This window comes from Siphateles boraxobius, unplaced genomic scaffold (genome assembly GCF_051911475.1).
Source record: "Siphateles boraxobius isolate OS27281-9 unplaced genomic scaffold, OSU_SipBor_1 20, whole genome shotgun sequence".
Taxonomy (NCBI): domain Eukaryota; kingdom Metazoa; phylum Chordata; class Actinopteri; order Cypriniformes; family Leuciscidae; genus Siphateles; species Siphateles boraxobius.
In genome coordinates this window covers 7,781,579-7,805,187 of record NW_027508811.1, presented here as the reverse complement: position 1 = coordinate 7,805,187, position 23,609 = coordinate 7,781,579, and the positions used below count along the sequence as shown (strand labels likewise).

The following is a 23,609-nucleotide window of genomic DNA, read 5'->3' as shown; positions in this document are numbered from 1 at the left end:
GTGTGTTGGGGCATGTTGGAGCTAAACTCAGCAGGACATTGGCCCTACATGAGCAGTACTGGACACCCCTGCTTTAGGAAGTAGTTGAATTTATAAGCCACTTTTCAGAATATACGTTTAGTCTGTGGTTGACAGAGGAACCGTTTTTGGAAAAGTGTGCATTAGATTTAATGGAGCTGGAAAAAAGGAGTTCACTGAAGAGAAGGAAACTTGGAAAAATGTCAGTTCTTCAGGTTGTGATTTGTATCATATGACATATTTTTTACTGTAATATGACTTTTTATTTGAATAAGTTCCTATTAGTATAAATTGTGTGGTCAATAACGCTTTAGTCAGGTAAAATGTACAGTCAACTGTGCAGTATCACAAAATAAACCCAAATAAAATGTCATCTTGAAGGGGTATATTTTGCCATAATAACCAACTGACTGTACAGTATCAAGCAGAGCTTCTTACCAAATAAATAAATAAATATATGGACAAGAAAAAAATATTTTTTTATGTGAGTGGAAAGAGACTGAAGAGTGAAATGAGATTTATGAAAATAGCTAAACAGCAGTTGGGTTATTACACGCTTTAGTTACCATCTATCCAACGTATTTCAAATGTAGTGTTGGTGCCACACGATTACGATAATGTTCAGACCACATATAGGTAGATCTTAATTATATGAGTGACCTGTTCTCTTTTTGTCTTCTAGGTGTGAGCTGTCAGAAGACTGTGAAGGATCAGGCTTTAGTTTTTCACACACAAGTGAAGTCATCAGGATACAATGCAGCTCCTCAGTAAGTCAGTAGACGACACAGAGAAATGCATTTTAGGGTCAGAACAGAAGTCTAACAAACTTTACGGTTTCTGGCTTGTGTGCATATAGTTTGCATGGTTTCAGGCTTTGAAAGTTGTAAGCTATCAAGCTCCCTGTTGAGTACAACATTTAGAAAATGTGTGAAATTCATCCCTTCAGTGTGTGTAATGAGAGTTTTAGATATTTATAAAATGGTGCCTATGTCAAAACTTCCTTTTAGGAACAACATTAATATAGACTAAGAAGTTCTATAGAATTATAATAAAAAATATTACTCAGGCTATGTTCTGGTAGCTTTGAAATGTGACTTCCATCTCAAATTACTCTAATTGTACTCATACCTAATATCTTCCATGCTGTAACTTTGGAGTTTAATCTGAGGTCAATTGCATGATATTGATTTAAACACTGTTTAATTCCGTTTCCACGGAACCTACAGGCCTGCTCAGACTCACTCTGCTGAAAGGCTTTTTTGTCTTAAGATTTTTTTGTTGTTGCAATATTATGTTGTGAAGGAACAAGAGGACCTTGGGGAAGTATCTTCATGATGTATTTAAGGACTATCTTAGTAGAATCGCTCTCATCTCGAAGCCGATCACAAATGTGGTTTCTGCATTGCTTGTGGCCAGTTCAAGTACCATGTGTATGAAAAACGTCTCGGTTACGTATGTAACCCTCGTTCCCTGAGTAGGGAACGGAGACGTTACGTCGGATGACGGAGAATGGAGGTTTCGCCTAGAAAGCCAATCATCTTCGTGTATTATAAAACGAACCAATGGCGATGAAATGCCATGGGTCTGCGGAATTTGCATAGCGTATCTCCGCCCCACCTCGTGGGTATAAAAGGAGGACGCCGGCAACATGCAGATATGTCTTCGCTGAGGAGCCGAGACTGAACTCAGGCGTCTACCCAGCGGTACAGCGGAAGTGGCAGGGAGACGTAACGTCTCCGTTCCCTACTCAGGGAACGAGGGTTACATACGTAACCGAGACGTTCCCTTTCGTAGTCACTCCGAGTTACGTCGGATGGCGGAGAATGGGGGTCCCTGTGTAATCACGCCACCTTCACAGCTGTCTTCCAGTGCCCTGCGAAAGTCTGATCCCCCTGTCGTGATACTGGCACGGACGAAGGAGTCCTACTTAGCACAGGAATACCAAGGTACACTGGGAAGCATATCTCAGAAGAAATATGACGCAGCATTCTTACCCGTAGGGAGGACTTAAGAATACACATTTGGCCGGAGGGCTACATATGGAGGAACACTGGAGTGACCAGCCCGTGGGGTGGCAACTTTCAACTCCAGGAGAGGCAAGGTGACTTGCCGAGGGAAAGACACATGCTCAAGGAGGCTTACAGTGGAAATACACATGTGGGGGTTACTCAGGGGAGGAACCAAGCACACGGAGGCACCTAGCCGACGCACAGGCAATAGACACTGGCGCCAGCGTCAACAGTGCTGGAGGAACTCAGGGCTTCGGAGAGGAAGGCTCACCTGAGGAGAATATTGCACATATCCAGTCCGTAGAGTGGAATGGCGAGCAAGCGAAGACACCTGAGCGGGTCCAGTACTAGCTGGTTGAATCGAGTACACGAGAGGACACAGGCTCCACTCGGAGATTATAAAATCTGGCGAATGTGTCGGGTGTCGCCCAGCCTGCAGCTCTACAGATGTCTGCCAGCGAGGCGCCATGCGCTAGTGACCAAGAGGAAGCCACACTCCGGGTGGAGTGGGCTGTCACACCAAGGGGGCACGGTCGGCCTTGCTGTTGGTAAGCCAAAGCAATAGCGTCCACTATCCAGTGAGTCAACCTCTGCTTTGAGAAAGCCTTTCCCTTCAGTCTCCCACCATAACAGAAAAAGAGCTGGTCTGAGGTCCTGAAACACTGCGTTCTGTCTACGTAAGCACGGCGAGCGCGTACTGGACAGAGCAGTGCCAAGGCTGGGTCTGCCTCCTCCAGGGGCAGCGCTTGCAGGTTCACCACCTGGTCCCGGAATGGAGTGGTGGGAACCTTGGGCACATATCCAGGCCGGGGTCTCAGGATCACGTGAGAGTGACCGGGCCCGAACTCCAGGCACTCTTCGTCAACGGAGAATGCGTGCAGGTCCCCTACCCTCTTGATAGAGGCCAAAGCAACCAGGAGCGCTGTCTTCATAGACAGGAACTTAAGCTCAACTGATTGCAGAGGCTTAAAGGGAGCCCTCTGCAGGGCATTTAAGACCACTGAGAGGTCCCAAGAGGGAACGAGAGGAGGGCGAGGAGGATTCAGTCTCCTCGCTCCTCTCAGGAACCTGACGATCAGGTCGTGCTTCCCCAGAGACTTACCTTGAACTGCTTCGTGATATGCGGCGACATACACCTTCAGGGTGGAGGGAGACAGCCTTCGCTCCAGCCCATCTTGCAGGAAGGAAAGCACGACACAGATCGAGCATCTCCTGGGGTCTTCTCGACGAGAAGAGCACCAGTTGACGAAGAGGTTCCACTTCAACGCATAGACATGTCTCGTGGACGATGCTCTAGCGGAAGTGATGGTAGCCGCCACCGCTGGTGGCAGGGTACTCAAACCTGCCTCGTCCCGTCCAGGAGCCACACGTGGAGCCTCCAAAGATCGGGTCGAGGGTGCCATAGGGTGCCCCGTCTCTGAGAAAGGAGATCCTTCCTCAGAGGAATTGGCCAAGGAGGTGCTGTCGCGAGGAGTATCAGTTCGGAGAACCAGGTCCGGGTGGGCCAATACGGCGCAACCAGAATGACCTGCTCCTCGTCCTCCTTGATCTTGCACAAGGTCTGTGCGAGAAGGCTCACTGGGGGAAACGCATATTTGCGTAGGCCCCGCGGCCAGGTGTGCGCCAGTGCATCCGTGCCGAGGGTGCCCTCGGTCAGAGAATAGAACAGGGCGCAATGGGTCGAGTCGTGAGAGGCAAACAGATCTATCTGTGCGTCCCCGAACTGGTCCCAAATCAGCTGAACCGACTGGGGATGGAGTCGCCATTCGCCGGAGATGGGCCGAAACAGTGACAGCTCGTCGGCTGCAAAGTTCCGATCTCCCGGAATGTAGATAGCACGAAGGGACCTCAGGTGCTTCTGACTCCATAAGAGGAGGTGGCGTGCGAGTTGCGACATACGGCGGGAGCGTAGACCACCCTGACGGTTGATGTACGCTACAGTCGCGGTATTGTCTGAACGGACTAGTACGTGTTGACCCCTGAGCAACGTGAGAAAGCGGTGCAGGGCAAGGCGTACTGCCAGCAACTCGAGGCAATTGACATGCAGAAGGTGCTGGGGTCCTGTCCAGGAGCCCGCGGCAGCATGTCCGTTGCACATGGCGCCCCAACCCGTGGAAGAGGCATCTGTGGAGACAACAACATGCCTGGAAACTCTTTCTAGGGGAACTCCACTGGGTCTCGTCAGTCGCCAGTCACTGGGACTCGGAACGTGCCATGATGCCATGCCCACCTCGGGACTCGATCGCGAAGCCACAGCTGAAGCGGTCTCATATGCTTTTTTCAATCCGAGCGGCGTTGCCGCGGCTGCAGATGCCACATGCCCCAGGAGCCTCTGAAACAATTTCAGTGGAACCGCACTCTTGCCATCGAACTGTCGAATACAGGTCAGCAGCGAGTGTGCGCGCTCGCTCGTAAGCTGCGCGGACATGGCGACCGAGTCGATCTCCATACCGAGAAAAGAGATCCTCTGCACGGGGCAGAGTTTGCTCTTCTCCCAGTTGACCCGAAGGCCCAGACAGGCTAGGTGCCGGAGCACAAGTCCCCGTGTTTTCGCAAACCTGGTCTCGAGAGTGAGCTAGGATCAGCCAGTCGTCGAGATAGTTCAGGATGCGAACCCCGTGTTCCCGAAGGGGAACAAGGGCAGCCTCGACGACCTTCGTGAAGACGCGAGGAGACAGGGCTAGCCCGAAGGGGAGAACCGCGTACTGGTATGCCTGCCCCTCGAAAGCAAACCGTAGGAACGGTCTGTGTCGAGGTAAAATGGAGACATGAAAGTAGGCGTCCTTCAGGTCTATCGCTGCAAACCAATCCTGTGGCCGCACACATTCGAAAATGCGTTTGGCCGTGAGCATCTTGAATGGCAGCCTGAGAAGGGAGCGATTCAAGACGCGCAGATCCAGGATCGGCCGTAACCCACCGGTCTTCTTGGGGACAATTGAAGTACGGGCTGTAAAACCCTGACTTCATCTCGGCTGGAGGGACAGTCTCGATTGCACCCTTCGCCAGCAGGGTGGCAACCTCCGCTCTCATGATAGGGGCATTGCCACCGACCATAGTGAAGCGAACTCCCCTGAAGCGGGGAGGAGACCGTGCAAACTGAATCGCATAGCCGAGCCTGATAGTTCGGGCGACCCAGCGAGAAAGGCTGGGAAGCTCCAACCAAGCTGTCAGATACTGAACCAGTGGGGTCATACGAACCACAGGCATCCCCCCGGAGGGGCAGCGAAGCGGAGTGACCGGCCCAGGCGAGGTTGGCAAAGCGGCCCGGTGCGGGGGCGCGGTCATGCTCCGCGTCCTGACAGAGGAGACCAGGGAAGGACCAGCGTTCCACGGGGGTCTGCTCTGCCAGGGGTCTGGCGATAGAGGGGGACGAGAGTGGTGAGGTCCGGAGACAGCACACACTGTCGTCCGCACCCTCTGGGACAGAGGGGGACGGGAGTGGCGAGGCCCGGAGGCGGCACACACTGCGGTCCAAGAACTCTGTGACAGAGAGGGATGAGAGCGGCGAGGCCCGGGGGCGTCGCGCACTGTCAACCGGCTCTGTGTGCTCAGTGATGGGTGTATTGGTTCTTTCTTTGACCATAATAGGGTACTGCCCACCCGTGGGTGAGCAGCGGGAGAACAAAAGATTCTCCCCCGGCCCTCCGCCGGGGGAAGGAGGGGGCCTGCAACCACCTCCTGGGAAAAAACCGACACCATCACTGAGCAGCCCGTCTCAGGAGCGCCGCTTAACCTGGCGTTTAGCGGGGCGCGGGGCTGGAGAGGGCTGTCGCGCCTTCCTGCGGCCTCCTCCACGACGCGGCCCGGGTGAAGGCTGCTGCTGGGGCCGTGCTGGAGGGGAGGGAGCCACAGGAGGGCGCCCTCGGCGGCGAGCAGTCTGAGGTGTCTGTACCGACGGCTGGGTGGAGGCAGCAGCAGGCCGTCGGGGCAGAATATGTTTAATCGCCTCAGACTGCTTCTGTGCGGTTGAGAACTGCTGGGCAAAGTCATCAACCGCTCCGCCGAAGAGGTCGGCCTGGGATATGGGGGCGTCGAGCAAACGGGTTCGCTCGGCATCCCGCATATCAGCCAGGTTCAGCCACAGGTGACGCTCCTGGACCACAGAGGTGGCCATCACCTGACCCAGGGAGCGTGAGGCCACTTTCGTCGCTCGGAGAGCGAGGTCAGTGGCGGCACGCAGCTCATTGAAGAGCCCTGGGTCAGTCCCCGCCTCGTGCATATCTCTGAGCAGCTGGGCCTGGTAGACCTGCAAGGTGCTCATCGCATGCAGAGTGGCAGCCGCCTGTCCTGCAGCTCTGTGAGATCTCGCCACTAGGGTGGACGAAAATCTACAGGCCTTGGACGGGTGCTTAGGATTACCACGAGATGGAGCACTCTGAGGACATAGTTGCATGGCAACAGAGCGTTCAACCGGGGGAATCCCAGTGTACCCATGGGCGGCCGCCCCATCGAGGGGAGGAAAGGCGGAGAAAGCTGACGAACGTACACGGGAGGTCAAGGGAGCCTTCCATGATTTCGTCAACTCCTCATGCACTTCCGGGAAGAATGGCATTGGGGTCGGCTGTGGCCGTGAGGCGGCAGCCGCACCCAAAAACCAATCATCCAACCGCGAGCGCTCAGGGCAGGGCGGAGGGTTCCACTCAAGCCCGATGCTCGCGGCGGCACGGGAGAGCATTGCCGTCATCTCGGGATCTGATACGGGCAACGCTGGAACTCCAGAAGGAGGCAACGCAGCCGCATCGTCACTTCCCGATGACTCTTGCCCGCCTTGTGATGCCGCGATCGACATCGAGTCTTCCTCTGGAGCGCCGAATGAAACACGCGGGGCATCAGAAGATGAACCCGGTAGAATCACCGCAGCACTCGCGGGTTGCAACACTGTAGAGGGGGGCGTGGTCCGAGGAGGCATCGTCGGATTGTCCCACACGTCACCCTCAAGTCACCCTGTCCACCAGCCGAAGTACAGCCTCTCGTGGAGGATGTAGATCGGGGTGTGGATGAGGGGACTCTCTCTCGAATGAGATCATTGAGTCTAGACCTTAGTGTTGCGATGGCCATGTTAGCGTAAGATGTCTTTAGCATGTTCTAAGCCCAAACACGCAAAGCAGCGATTGTGCACATCAAAGGAAGACAGGAAACGACCGCATCCAGAAGAACACGGGCGAGACATCTTTAAAAAGACGTTCCACGTGCAGCTCTTTTAGAGAAAAACTCAGCGATGCTGAGGCGACCAGGGAGAAACACACAGACTGGCAGATCACTGCTCAGATCGCAGGCAATGTGAACTCGCTGGGTACCGCCGTCACACCAACACCGGAGAGTTCGCTCGTCTCGAAGAAGATGATGTCACAGGATTTGGCTTGTGGAGTGAAGAGAAGCTCTTGGCTCCGAAGCGAAAACATATCTGCATGTTGCCGGCGTCCTCCTTTTATACCCACGAGGTGGGGCGGAGATACGCTATGCAAATTCCGCAGACCCGTGGCATTTCATCGCCATTGGCTCGTTTTATAATACACGAAGATGATTAGCTTTCTAGGCGAAACCGCCATTCTCCGTCATCCGACGTAACTCGGAGTGACTACGAAAGGGAACTAGGGTATGTTCTATTGGGTTTTTTCAGGAATTAGACTATAAACTATAGCATATATCTCTTTTATAGTAGGACAATGTTTAGACCAAAGACCAACGTTAAGAAGAAAACCCACTCTGCTTCAACAACTACCACAAATACGTAAGTTTAAGTACAGAGTCTCAAGAATGCAGCAGTACTCAATAAGATCATTGTGGCTTCTGCTGAAATCTATGTGCTGTTTTTCAACAGAAAAGGCCTCTTAAATGAGTATCCATCACATTTTGAAGCACCAAGTGTGCCTTACAATCGTTTGATGGTTTCCACAACTCCAACCACAGTCAACTCTCTACAGTACTCAGGTGAGTAACGGTACGGTCACACTAGGCTTCAAGCATGTGAGGTTTTTTTATGGTCATACTTTTTTCTACACAAAGTGTAACCCTATAGCACTATAGTAACCTTCTGTAATTTTATTGGCTTAACATTGCATAGCACATAGTTTCTTTTCCAACTTCATGCATGACCAACAGCACTTAATAGCAGTATCTAACGATCATTTGCCTGTTGATTATTTGCATTTTTGGTTCTCCTGTGGTCTCACATAAAGATGCAATATACTGTAGCAGCAGCAGCAAAGCAGAGTAGACTCCTGGAGTTAAACACAATAAAGTTGTGCACGCCTGTTTTTAAGAGTGCTGTAGTGCTTTAGTTTTAGACTTTCGCCTCAGGAGCGTCATTTTTGAACTAATTATGCCTTCGTTTTTGTCTGTTAACTTTCTATTTTTGTGTCTAGGAGATGGAAAGCAGCTTGTGTGTGGTCTTGGAGACAGTTCGGTTTTGTTGTATAACTCTCCACTCACCGGTAACCCAGCTGTCTATACAGGTAGTGGGAGAGCTTCAGATCTGTAGTGTTTATTTTTGTAAAATTCCTTCGCACTATTATTATTTTCATTTCCTGAATGAGTGGCGCAAAGGAATTGATTCAGTATTTGAATTTTTACATACCTTTCTGATAGCACAGCTTAAACTGACAGTTGGGGAATTCTGTTATTTGGAGGCCTTTCTTGTCCCTGAAATAGACGCTCTTTTCATTGGACTAAGGATTGTTATAAACAAGGAAGAGTGAAACAACAGTTCACACATGTGTTGCAATTTATAAATATATCAAAATATGCCTACATATTTTTATGTTTTCAGCTCCTGTCACTCAACAGTTCGTGTCATTCATTTCAATAACAGATGTCCAGTCCTCATATGCTTTTGTGGAGAGTTTTAGACAGAAATGCACTGAAACGAAATGTCTGAAATGTTGTCTTTATAATTTCAGGCTTACTATTTTTTTTGATAACAGTATAAATTAGTCTAATATAGTTTCATAGCTGCCTGCATAGTTTTAGTAGAGGGTATCTTGCAAGGGGATCATCATTTTTGGGGACCTGGCATCAGAATTTTAAACTAGAGTTGTTCCTCACTTGACTGTTGTTTTCTGTTTGCAGGGCACAGTAAGGCTGTGAACACTGTATGCTGGAGTCATAGTAGGCGGTGGTTTATGAGTACGTGTGAGGACCCCACCCTTTGCATCTGGACTGCAAGTGCTTCTGAACCTGTTCTGACCATGGTAACGTATCAAAAATTAAGCCAAATACAGTCTTTGCTCTGACATGAGCAATTTAAAAGGTTATATTAGTTCTGAGCTTTTCCAGTACCTATAATTATAGTCAAGCCCAGCTCAGAGTGAACAAATGAGCAAAGTATCTGAAGAAAAGTTTTAAGATTCAAGAAATTCATTTGCATTTGAATGCGTACTCCTGTGAGAAGTGTTTGTCTTGGCAGTATACCTCTGCTGGAACATCAAAGGCATCTGTGCAGTCCCCTGATCAGCACATCAGTGCTCTAAACACTTGCAGACATCTCTAAACCCTTATTTCACTCTTTCCCAGAACTCCCAACACAACTGAAGTTCATTCAAAACACATTCTGGCTTACAGTTTCTCTCTGGTGTCTTCCCACCCAGTCTTCAAGACTTGTGCACCTGTGTGTATCTGTGGAGCCAAATATGACCCAATGTATCAGTGTTTGTGTCATTTATATTAAAAAGAAAATCCTGAGTCTGCAATAAGAAACAGGGCTACTTAATGTTGAAAGCAGAGTATAAATACATTTTAGGCATTTTGGCCAGAAATACACTAAAGTAAATATGCAAACAAACAAGGACAAATGTTTGGCAAGAACATTGCAGACAAGGAGTCAAGGTTTGACTGGTAGCAAAAAAATAAGTAAAAAGTAAGAATATATATTGTTTTAAATAGCATAATAAAAGCAGAATGTTTACACTAATATGGGCCCTTGTGGTAGTGATGATAATTGAGCACATAGTTGTGCACATTTCGGAAGGCAACTATGCATTAAATCATGAACTAGAAACTACATACATTCACGTACTTGCATACACTAAATATCCAGTAGCACTCATATTCCACTCACCAAATTGTCTCTCATTGACTTTCAATATTCTCATATTTTCCAGACAGAAAAAACAACATTCCTATGTTCCTCTATCCTCATTTATCTCTTCACACTCCATCTTTGGTAAAAAGAGAGAATGACTGAGATCTTGATATTTTAAACTGATATGGTGCTGTAATTTATACGACGTGACATATGAATGCACTTAGCACTTATTTAAAAGCTATTAATAAACTGCAATGTTGATGTGAATTACTGACTGTCTGTTTATGCACTGTTTGTTTAACTTCATGCTTTTGCAGTTCACAAAGCCCATCAGAACGGCTCAGTTTTATTATCTGGACAAGTTTTTACTGCTGGCGTCAGGATCAAATCTAATGTTGTACCTATACCATCTGGACACCACAAGAGATGACATCAAGAGGTACGGGACACACACACAAGCAGTTAATAGACAGTGAGCAAGGGTAAACGCAGGGTACTGAGGACCGTACAATAACTGAAGATCTGGTATGACAATTGCAAGGTTCAGTTCGAGGGATGTAAAAACTGGAAGTACGCCAGGCGATCAGATTTATAGCCATATATCAAAATCATAATTTAAACTCTAGTTAACACTGTTTAATATTACAAACACCTACTTCAGGCTTCCTACTGTGTAGAATTTCTTTGTAACTTGTATAAAGACTATCTTTCTTTTTTTTCATATTTCTCTGAAATGGTCCATATGCAATCACAGTTGATATACTGTTAAAAGAAATTTGGGAGTCGGTAAGAATTTATAATGTTTTTGAAAAGTCTGCTCACCGAGGCTGCATTTATTTGTTCAAAAAATACAATAATGTTGTTGTGTAAGGGTTATGCTTAGTTTTTGCCTGACTTGCTGTGAGATATTATTACAATTTATATAACTGTTTCCTATTTTAATATATTTTCAATTTGTCATTCATTCCTGTAACGGCAAAACTGAATTCTACAGAATCCTACAGAAATAAGGCGCTTTTTCAAGAAAAAAAAATCATATTTTTTATCATAAAAGCAGTTTGCTGCTTAATATAAACTTCTGAATGGTAGTATATTATTTAATTTAAGTGTTAAAAGTAGTGTGCTATCTATGCTTACAATATTTGCACATAAGGCTCATGTCCACACTGCTACTGCAATGCTTTGTTATTATCCATAGAAACATTTATGTTTCAGAATGATTAGCTTTATGGACTCTGTTCAAGCATTTTTTTTGCTCTTTCTTCTCCTATAATACAGGTATACGCAAAGAAGCAAGTCCAAACTGGCCAGTAAATTAAGCATGAAGTCAGGAACAGACATTACTTCAATGTCAGCGATCAATGACTTCTACTCCTGTATCCTAAAAAACCTGACGGAGAATATATGCTTTGCACAACTCAAAAAGCGATAGCTGAAGGTGTCATTGCATGAAGATTCCTTAAACGCACAGGCTTCTTCTGAATATTTTGGTAGATATGAATACCTATAACATAAATTTACATACACATTTATATTTGTCAACAAACTGAATTTCAAGCATTTAAGCATATGCTTTTAGATCTAAAGTTGTTTAAGCTCTTGAGAAGTGTGTCCAAACATTTTCCTTATTAAATGTTTTACATTTAATTTACTAAGCAATAAATGTTCTGAACACTGCAGTCTGTTCAGTTTAGCCTATCCTTGCGTAAGGTAATGCAGTTGGCCTGATTTTGCAACACTTGCAGTGAAACACATCAGCGTAATGATCAAATAATTTTCTGTGTGTATTTAGGATTCTGAAATAATAAAGCTTGTACAGATTATAATATATAATGTAGAGGGTAATCTCATGCCCTCTTTGGTAGTGCTATAAAAGTCATGAACTATTCAGAAAATGTTTATTTAACCATATTAGATTTCTTTAAAGGTGACAGGACTTTAGCTGAAGTGTAAGTTCAGTGTACCTCTTTAACCGTAGTATATCAGACATCATCTTGGCTGCTGGCGCTGACCGCACCATCCAGGTGTTCGATATGAACCAGGGCTGTATAGCCACTCAGATCCCTGATGCCCACAGTAGAGCTGTCCACCACCTCACCCAGAACAAGGTAAGAGAATTTGTATATATTTTAAAATGTAATTTTGTTCCTGTGATCAAAGCTGGATTTATTGCATCATTACTCCAGTCTTCAGTGTCACATGATTCTTCAGAAATCATTCTAATATGTGGATTTGATCCTTAAAAAACATTCATTATTATTATTATCAATGTTGAAAACAGTTGTGTACAATGTATTTTCAGGATTCTTTGATGAGTAGAGAGTTCAAAGAACAGAATTTATTTGAAGTAGAATCTTTTGTAAAATTATAAATTTCTTTACTGTAACATTTGATCAATTTAATTGATGAACGGAAGTATTGATTTCTTTTATTTATTTCCCTCAAAAAATTAAATACAATTTCTTACTGACCCCAAACTTTTGAACGGTAGTGGTTAATGTTACAAAAGCTTTCTATTTCATATAAATGCTATTCTTTTTAACCTTCTGTTCATCAAAGAATCCAGAAATTAAATGTAAATAACTGTTTTCAACATTGATAATAATGAGAAATGTTTCTTGAGCATCAAATCATCATATTAGAATGATATCTGAAAAATCATGTGACACTGAAGACTGAAGTAATAATGCTGAAAATTCAGCTTTGATCACAGGAATAAATTACACTTTACTATATATTCACATAGAAAATTGTTATAATTGTAAACATATTAAATTGTAATAATATTTCACAATATTAAAGTTTATTTTTTTATTTTTAATCAAATAAATGCAGCCTTGGTGACCAGAAGAGACTCATTGTAAAACCTTAAAAAATCTTATCGATCCAAAACTTTTGACTGGTAGTGTAGGGCCTGTTTGCACTTATTCATCTTATGTGTTTTTTTCTGATCGGATAGCTATCCTATCGTGAAAAGACCAGTTGTAAATGCCCTCCGAAACGCATTTGAGACTAATTTAAATCCAATCGCTCAAACAATTTCAGGAGGTGGTCTGATATGCATTGCTGACTGGACAATTGTAAATGCTTCTGGTTGTTAAAACCACATATATAAATTTTACTCCTCCCAAAATGTAAAAAAATTAAAATTTGTGTGTGAGGGCGTGTAATAAAGCTGTACTACATGGTATAACCTAGGGGTTAAATGACTATGACTTCAGATTTTTTTTTTTAAATCAAAGCTACGGCATATGACACATTGCTGCCCACAAGGCTTTTGCTCCTACGTAACAGCTTATTTTTATCAGTTCTTTTGTCTTTGGGTCGTTATATTTCTCACACATTTCTGCTTGTATAAGATACAAAGCATTTCTGCTTGTATCTAAATCAGATACAGATAAAGTAGCACAGTAAAGATTACATTTATATGAATGCATTAGTGGGAGAAAGATTGCGTGTGAATTAATTCTACATGGCAGCGTCACTCTACTAACAGTGAACCTGTGGGTTTTAGTTACTAAGAATTATATGCTAGAACTTTTCAGTTTCTGAGCTGTTTTATTAGTAAATCACAGAACAGTGTTGACAATACATTTCTGCACTACCTCCTATTCCGGTCTTTGATCTTGAAATTAGTTGATGATAAATAAAATGCAGCTCATATCTGATGCTTTTGTTGACGTGAACTCCATTGAATTTACATATAGAGTGGGAATTGAAGATTGGATATATATATTTTTTTTTTTTTTGCTGGAACACATTTATGTGGCCACGTGTAAATGGAACTGTTTTAACAAATCAGATAGCTATCCAATCAGTAAAAACGCATGAAGTGACCGGGTGTGAACAGGCCCATTTATACAGTTCCCCAAAATGTGTACAGTTTCCCGAAACAATCCAGAGACTGGCTGTGCCGGATACTACAAATATTTTACTGCCTTTTAAAATCATCCTTACATTTTTCTTATTTGGCAACTAAAAACCAATTAAACGACTAAAAAAATTATTTTTGGAGCCAGTACTGTTATATTATATTTAAGAAATGAGTGAGGAATTTAGCTATTAAAGTGCTCTCAATTATTTGGTATGTTTTATTTGTAATTGTATACTACTGAAAAATATTGTCCTTGCAGTTTTGACTTGAAAATGAGCAAATGCTCAAAAAAATCAAATAAATGCTGTTCTTTTGAAAAACGTATCACACCCTCCACAAAAATATTAACCAATAATAATAACCAAATTAGTGTATTGATTGATTGATTTCTGAAGGATCATGTGACACTGAAGACTGGAGTAATGATGCGAAAAATTCAGCTTTGCCATGATCACAGGAATAAGTTAAGTTCTTCAAAATAGTAATAATATTTCAGAATATTACTGTTTTTACTGTATTTTTAGCACATTAATGCAGTCTTGGTGAGCATAAGAAACTTCTTTCAAAACATTTTTTACTGGCTAACCTTTTGAATGTTCGTGTTTATTATATATCAAGGGGAAGTATGTACAACCATCCTTTTACTCAACCCTCTAAAACTTGTTTTGTTGTGACCACCATTTTAAAAACAAAGCAGTGACGCTCATGCTGCAGAGAGACCAGTGCCCTTTTCACTCAGAATTGTCTGACCTCAGTGGTCATTTACAAGGTGCACACGACTCAATACTGGTGGTGACCCTTGAGTTACAACACTAAAATTGGAATTACAAACCACTTAAGCTGTTTGTGGGTTGTGTATGTATATTTGTTGTGTGTCTGGACTGTGCTCTGGGTTCGTTGTAAACCTAAAGTAATATGCTTTGCTTCTGACTCACTTTACTCTTGGGTTAACCTCATATCCATGGCAACCTTGATGAAGTCACTTTCAGAAACAATACCAAGGAAATACTGACTGAGCCCTCATCTTAAAGATAATTATAGTTAATGAAGCTGATTGGATGAGTTTTGTTTGCTGGGAAATCATACTGAGGGGAAATGGGGCCCATACTAATACTACCGTCCACACCCAGATATTACTTTATTCAGGCTTCTTTGAACAGGAGTTCAGTGTAGTCAGGAAGAAGTAGATTATTCTCAATATCCAAATTCAACCTCAACCTTAATGTGTGGCATCCTTGAAGGGAGTGAAAGATAATGAACGGATTCAGCTTGTGTTGGGAGTTCCTTAACAAGTTCATTTTCCAAACCAAATTTTCTCTGCAGTTTGGCACTCCCATCCTCCCATTATATAAGGCCTTTTGGAACATTATGCAAGAAATTATGTCTTCTTATTTGAAGGATAAAAGTTCACCGTTTTAGTTGGGATAATCCAAACCACAGTTGTGAGGTTTTCCAAGGTGGGCCTAAATTGTAGGCCTCGCGTGTCCCATTTATCTTGCAGAGTATCTTGGTCTAAATCCCTCAGGTTTACAGATTAGGACGGAAACATGAAATAAGTTGAGTGAGGATCTCCCTTAAGCCAAGCATGTTGGGTAAGCATATTCTGTCTGTAGAGTCTGTGATGTTTTATGAACATCTGCATACTATCCCTTTGCATCTGTGAAACTGTTGGACTGACATGGACTCCACTGTGGCACTCCATTCACCTACAAGTATGATTAAGTTGCTTATGCTCACGAAGGGTGCATTTATTTAATCAAAAATATAGTGAATATAGTAATATTGTGAAATATTATTACAATTTAAAACTGTTTTCTATTTTAATATTTGTAAAATGTAATTTATTCCTGTGATCAAAGCTGAATTTTCAGCATCATTACTCCAGTCTTCAGTGTCACATGATCCTTCTGAAATCATTCTAAAATGCTGATTTGATGCTCAAGAAACATTTCTTCTTATTATCATTATTATTATTATTATCACAAAAGTTGAAAATGGTAATTGAATATGGTTGTGCTGCCTAATATTTTTGTGGAAACCATGAAACCATCAGGATTCTTTGTAACAATGTACAGAAAAGACCTTTACTGTCACTTTGGATCAATTTAATGATTAAAAGTATTAATTTCTTTAAAAGAAATCTTGCTCTGAATTACTACTTACTAATTACACTAATGCTCTGACTTGATGAATTACTGCTGCAATGGTTGCTACAAAATGTACTTAAACATTCTTTCTTTTCTTTTCTGAGCACCAAATGATTGTATATTCAAATATTGAGTGTCCGAAAATGTACTACCACACATGTGAGATGCAACAGGTTAAACTTAGGCTTTTGTAGGGTATATTGCCCTTACCGACCTCTGCTCTCATGTCTTGTATGACGTGAGAGCAGTGTATCACGTGATTTGCAAATTCACTGCCCCAGATACTCCCCAGTTTGAGAGGGTCAACTGAGATTAGTTGGGTACACAAGTGGACAGTGGACTGGAATAACTAATCTAATGCAGTATAATGGTTTTAGCTAGCGGGCACTCTCCCACGTTCCCTGAGCGGCCACTTTCCATACCAGCATACCAACCTTCAGTCACGCTACACATTGTCTGCTGTACTTGTGAGTCTGATCTCTTCACAATAACACAACCTGGCTCTTACATACATATGGGATCCTCCAACAAGAAGCCCATGCATTAGAGACGCCTAGAGGGATCAAGAGAGCTGATCACTGGGAATTCCTGCCAGCTGTGAATTAGCTACAACAAACCTTTTCTCTTCTCAGCTACTCTACATTCTCCTCCGTGGGCAACATGTTCCTCTTTCTAAAGCTACATTCGTAGAGAATATTTCTGATGAATTGTGTGTAAGTAATCACGCAGGACACTTTAAACCATCTTTATTTGTGTTAGGGCAGGAGAGAGATGGTTTGACTGGGCTTCCACAATGTATGACAAACATTTCCATTCTGTGGACTTTTCTGGCTTTTCGAGAGAACTTCAGTTCTGGAAAGTCTGCACGCTTTCAGCGTACACGTGCAGCTTTGTTTGCAATCTTCTGCCAAATCCATGTCTCTTTCTATGACCGGTCAACAGCTATGACAACTAAATTTAACAAGGATGCTGCAAGCATGTATTTTTTTAGTAGCACAACTATTTTATTGTCAACATTGATTATAATAAGAAATGTTTCTTGAGCACCAAATCAGCATATTATAATGATTTCTGAAGGATCATGTGACACTGATGCTGAAAATTCAGCTTTGCCGTGATCACAGGAATAAACTACATTTTAAAATATGTTTAAACAGAATTTTTTTATTTTATATTATAATATTATTTCACAATATTACTATTTTTTATTGTAATTTGATCAAATAAATGCAGCCTTGGTGAGCATTAAAGACTTCTTTCAAAAGCAGTGAAAATCCCAAACTTTTGAACAGTTGTGTATATTTAAAGACTGATGTGATATTGCAGCTCACAGATTGATTAAACCACAAGTAAAACTTCAAAAAGTTGCTATATTCTCTCTGAATATCAGGCTAATTAAAGACTTTTATACGACAATGAACATTTGTCCTTTAGTGTCTCCTGTAGGTCCTCATTGTGTCCTTATTAGTTGTTGGCCGGTTTGCCAATGTTTCCCCATTCAGGATATTTGATTCTCCTTTTATTGTGCCAATTTCTTTTAGTGTGATTCTTTCCTCTGTTTCCTTTATTGCAGGGGTCCTCGTTCTGTTCACAGGCCCTGGAATCATACAATCTCTTCCTGAGCAGTGCCATAACGGACGGTCTGAAATTGTGGGACCTGCGCACAGCTAGGTAGACCCTTCATCTCCTTTCCCTGGCTTTCTGAGACCTTTAGAGGGCAAGACTGCATAAAATTCAGTGCATTTACCAACACCTAAATGTTGAATTATGCAATTCTCTTTTAATAAATATTACAATATTCTAAAAAGTTTGTTAGCTGCCATGCTTAGGCTTACAGAACATTATTATAAATCACCTTTGAGCCAAAGATGAAATGTCTACTTTTGTGCCATTTTACAATTTATGATGATTTAAAATTGGCTATTGAGTAATTGGCCATCTACATATGTTGCTCAAGTTATGTTTTTTCCAGCATACATTTTCATGCCCTCACCTCAGTAAATCGGTGATTACATATCCTTCAGAGAAGTGAATAACAGTCAAATCCCAGTTTGTTTATAGGCTTGCGGGATACTACCATTACATAATGCCCTTAAGATCGTTGAGAACAACCAGGATTAGGGGCACTCAGAAAGGTACATACATCATTTAAACAAAGAATCCAAAATTTCCAGATTCTCTAGAAGCTGAGTCTGCCCGGCCCACTGCCAAAAGGACTCTGGAAAGAATTCCCTCCCTGCAGTTGACCTAACAGTAACCACTCTGCTTTATGTGGAGTGAATTCAGCAATGCTGTTTCTTTTACAGTCCCTCGTTGGTCTGTATACGACCAAGTTAAATATATAGATAAATAGACAACGAAACCAGCGCTATGTGAAAAATAAACCTTTTAGTACTTCTAAATTTATTAATATTTGTATTAATTCTTGTTCAAAATTAATTTTGTGCTTGTATAGTGCTAGTGTTTTATTATCCATTTATCATTTGAATGTAATAGTAATGTCATCTTTGTGCAAACACATTTTTCAGAGTTTTTAGAGTCTGGAACTTTAAGCACATATTCTTGTACTTGTAGTTTCTGTCTCTGACCTGGTTTTGTTTCATTCCTTGTAGGACCGATTAGTGAGAAATTACTTCTTTAACTTGACAGTTCACTCAAATTATTTTGTCATAATTTGCGCACCCTAATCTTGTATCAATTTTCGTATATGTATGTGTGTATACATACAGTAACATAACAGAGCTAACATGGAGGTTTTTCTATAGCTTTTATTAGTTTCTACTTAATTGTCATATTTTTTAGACTATTAGCTATCAAATCCTCTTGACAGATCTTTATAATATAGGCTAAATGGATCTCTATGAGCAGGCGGCTGAGAGAAAAGTCCAGAGGGACCACCTGCAAAGTGTAATATAACCCAAAAAACGTGACTACAAAAATAGTCATTAACTTCAATGTTATAAACTAGTGCCATCCAATTCAGTGAGAGAGCAGTGATGTGTGAGCTGAATTTGGTGACAGTAGCTACAGTGTGCCACAGTGAAGCTACTGAATATGTTTGATAATATAAAATGTGCAGAAGGGTGTTGGGATTTGCACTTTGCAGACGGCCCCTTATTCGGACTTGTCTCTCAATCTGCTGTTTAGAGAAAATATTATATTATAAAGCTTGCTTTGAGGAAAACTGGGTTGTAGCTCGTTGGTTACTGTGATTGTAAATAGGTGTCATTTGTGTTTTAACAACGTTTAGCTCACGGATAACCGGGAACTTCGAATAGCCTACGCGAATATATTGCCAACTTTACTGAACTCCTTGAGATAAGCACTGACCGCATTTCTTTATATTTGAGTTCAACCAAGTTCAAACACTATGAAACGCTCCATTAACGTATGGATCTCTGAATTAAAGAGGTAGTGTCTGTCCGAGCTCACAACCGGTTTTGTGTGGGAACACAAATATCTTTTGGAGGGAACGCAAAAGTTTTGCGTTGGTACGCAAATAACTTTGCGAGGGAACGCAAAGTTTCTCTGGGGTACGCAAAAGTTTTGCGAGGAAACGCAAAGGATTTGAAAAAAAAATGTCTCCCATCCCACATTTTTTCCAGCACTGCGTCCCTTTAGGGGCTCCGTAGGGAGATTAATGATGACAGATTTTTATTTTTGAATGGCCTGTTCCTTTAAGAACAGTCCATAAATACATCAGGGCGGGGAAAGCATTTTGGACTCATTTGTTGTCCTTTGAAAGTAGGAAACAAAACTAGAACAGAGACAACAACTGCAGATACAGGAATCTGTGCAGAAAGTTCCAGACTCTGATCATATTTTTGTCTCGGAACTTAGTTATATTCTGCACCTGATCTTCTCCATTCAGTTTTATTTCCCTTATAAGGACAGCTGAAGTAAGTGATGATAGACTTTTAATTCCCTAACTTTGTGAAATGGTATGAATTGCTTCTATACTTATACATCCTTTATTCTATTATGCTTGGATCTTAGATCTTCCTGCTCTTACTTGAAAACTCAAGAAAGTGTCAAATACTTTTTACTTGCCTTGATAAATATTTGCACAGAGGGAAGAGTCAAGTTCTGGTCAGCAGCGTATAACAACTTCATCCATCCTTGCAGAATCTAACGTCTTTAAAGCGGCACTATGCAGGATTTTTGTTTTTGTCAAACAGCAATCCCTAGAGTCGCTGTAGAGTACTTGTATGTAACGTTACTGTTGTAAACACCACTCACGCAGAGCGTATCTGCACTCACGGCCTCTGCACTTCATAATAATAAAGTAGCCTACCGCGTTAGGCTTACCTGAGCCTAAATGCCAGATGACACCAATAAAGTGTATCATGTACGTCGCATTATTTCGCAGGGCTCTCAAGTTTTGAAGACAGGCAAGAGTGACATCCAGCCGACAGATACATTTTTGTCATTGGTTGTTGCGTTAAATCTTACCCAGATACAATAGTGCTATTTTCTGATTGGCTATTGTGTAGCTCGACGAACAACACCAGAGGAGACGCGCTTGATTCCTGCCGGTTCCACAGTGAGAGCAGCGCGGCCAGAGTTTTGGCATATTAAATATATTATTAAATAGTTTTTCAGCATGAGAAATACAATGTGTGGCGGCCTGGCGGGAGAGTGTGACAAAAGACCGATATGAGTGACTGTCACGCTCAATGCGTGACACTTGAGAGCCCTGATTTCGTAACAATGTCCGTTATGATGTTGTTAGACATGATTATTGCAATTTATCATAAAAGTTTGCAAACTGCACTCATTTACACTATTTACAACATGTAGGCTTATTTATGTCCTGATAATTATGTGAGATATTGACAACTGTTCTCATGATAATCGCAGGAATCAACTTTAACAGTGAAAGACTGAGCGAGTGGGACTCTTGTCCGGTTCCTCGTGCTGTCAGATTCTCGTTACCTTTTTCTAGACTCTTCCGACCGCGCTTTCTTCGTTTTTCGCCATTCTGAAAACGCTGGTCCGATGTTTACTCGTGTCTGACTCCTTGCTCGGTCAGTCTGCCATTTCCTCTTTCTCTGTTCCTCCGACAATGCTTTTCTAGCTTTCTGCTTCTTATTTGCCAGCTTTGCCATGGGACGATAGTTGTTCTTATAGATAGCCGTATCCTGGATGGGGGCGTGTACGCGTGCAGTGCCGTAAAGCAATTCGTTACCTCGCGAGACCTGATATCAGGCCCGCCGGCCCAAAGTTGCAAGGGTGGTTTTGCGGCTCACAGGCACCAGGGGGGTGCGAGACGACCACCATTCAACACGAAATCAGTAATATAAACATTACAATGACTCCAAAGCTGTTTGGTTAAGGTAAAAAAGTTACTTAGTTCTGCTTTACCGAAGCATGAATTCTCTGCTTTAAAATAAAAGAGTTTGATATGTTTTGCAAACATGCTGTATGTTTCACAACTGACAATTTCCTCCCCAAGGAGGTTTGTAATACCTAGAGAAAGCTATCCGATAGCATTCCCATTCATCTCAATGGCAGTTTTTCTCCTGCCACATGAACCCCCTGAAGTACAAACTCTGCTATTGCTAAGTCGAATTCTGCCATTTTTGCCCATGAAATCACAAAATGTTTTTGAGCCAATCACCTTAGTTGTAAAAACCATATGACTGATCACTCTTGAGCTGCAGGAAAATGGTATCATCACACTGATTGCCTAAAAACAACCTTGCTGTATAGAATATTTTTTCACTTCTTTGAAGGATTAGATCATTAGAACCGGATTAGAAAGGAAAATTGTCACAGGGAGGAAAGCATTAAAAACACTTAACACAAAATACCAGAGGTGAAAAGTAACGAATTACATTTACTCGCGATACGTAATTGAGTCGTTTTTTTGTGTAGGCTACTTCTACTTTTTTAAGTAGTTTTTAAAATCTGTAATTTTACTTTTACTTAAGTATGTTTTGTTTGAAGTATTGTACTTCGCTACATTTGAAATCATATCCATTACTGAGTAAAAAATAATACAAGGGAGAAAAAAAATCACACTCAGGAAACTACTGCATTGATTGAAGGGCGGGACTACAAACACGCAAAAAAGGTGACGGAGACCCAGCTGAAGCTGAAAGCGAAGCGCCCTCGAATTCTTATGAAACAAATTATGGCCAGTATGGAAATACTTTGGATGTAGAAAAAAGTGTGGTTGTCCCCGAGGATAGATATCCAATTTGCAAAAAATGTGGACACAAAGTGGCTGCAAAAGGAGGATACATAGGACACCATCCCTCCTGCAGATAAAGGTATGTCCCGATTATAACGTAAGGCCGAATGATTTACGTGATGCAGAGGGAATCCCGGAATCCAGTCATGAAAATGGAATTTACATAACGCAGAAGATGTCACATAAAACACGCAAAATGATGGATGGATGAATACATCGAAAGTAGAACTGTGCAATAAATCCTGGTCATGGTCTTGGAATATTTAAGCGCAAAAACACTGCTATGTAAATATATAACCTGCTTGTTCTGCGTTTCTGTGAATCGGTGTGAATGAGCTGCTCCACTTTGTCTACTACATACTCAAGTACGCGTGGTGTTTTCAGCATCTCACAAACAATTTGAATACATGATGAATACATGAACTTTTCCAGAGCTACTCTGAGAGAACGCCTAATGAGCATTTTCATCATTTTATTTGAGAAAAACCATAGTCAAAAAGGCTTACACTTTGAAACAGGTCATCACTACAACCCATCAAAATAAAAGTTTGGTTTGACTAGGAGAAATTATGACAGAAATATATTACTATTGTAGGCATACATAGAATGTACTTCTCAAAATAATAATAATAACAACAACAACAATAATAATACAATTTATTTAAACATTAATTAAGGCATATATTTTTTGTCCATGTTTTAATTTAGTAAATCTGTTTTTTGCAGCTCTTCCCCAAAAAATAAAAGGACACAAGTTTAAATTTTCATTTGATTGCCACCGTTTTTGATAATATATTTGGAGTAAATCATAAAAAGAAACATTAATTTTATGAATAAAATACATTTCATAGGACTATATTATTCTTAAAAAATTTAATAAATTATTAATGTTAAAAATGAGTTGTTAATCTAATTCATTATCAATTGTTGAATTTAATTGATTAGACATGTTCTATTGAAAATTTAATAAACAAAACAAACAATTGGTTTCAAGTTTGTTATAATAAAAGTATTTGTTCAACCCCCAAAAAACCTGTTTTCTTTAATTTAACTGTCATTTTAACTGATGATAATAATAATAACCATAATTTAATAATACCATTTATTTAATAATTGATTAATCCTGTAAACCGTGATATTTTCTGAGACGTAAACCAAAAGGTAATAAAGTTTTATAAGAGTTTAGAGATAACTTGAACACAGAGGAGGGTGGGTTTTTCCAGGCAAATGGTCTCCTGCTCTCAGAAGGTGTAAACTCATTTAAAATTCCCATTGTTAGCAAATGGTTACATGTAAATCAACTTCTGCCCCCAGTAAGTCTGGGACGGTGATTAATGTAAAT

The 23,609-nt window shown here is 41.8% G+C and overlaps 1 protein-coding gene across 5 annotated transcripts in view; it reads left to right on the top strand.

The window, feature by feature from the left end:
* wdr27 (WD repeat domain 27) overlaps positions 1-23,609 on the top strand; it is a 79,444-nt gene that overhangs the window by 13,041 nt on the left and 42,794 nt on the right. For 3 of the 5 annotated variants that reach the window (XM_077236584.1, XM_077236583.1, XM_077236586.1), the window contains 9 exons: positions 701-785; positions 7,687-7,758; positions 7,849-7,958; positions 8,393-8,482; positions 9,096-9,217; positions 10,368-10,489; positions 11,329-11,426; positions 12,037-12,158; positions 17,645-17,742. In XM_077236584.1, coding sequence (XP_077092699.1) covers positions 701-785; positions 7,687-7,758; positions 7,849-7,958; positions 8,393-8,482; positions 9,096-9,217; positions 10,368-10,489; positions 11,329-11,426; positions 12,037-12,158; positions 17,645-17,742 — 919 coding nt within the window. Of the gene's footprint in view, positions 1-700; positions 786-7,686; positions 7,759-7,848; positions 7,959-8,392; positions 8,483-9,095; positions 9,218-10,367; positions 10,490-11,328; positions 11,427-12,028; positions 12,159-15,449; positions 15,517-17,644; positions 17,745-23,609 lie in introns of those variants that run through there. The other 2 variants (XM_077236587.1, XM_077236585.1) reach the window with 2 other exon arrangements.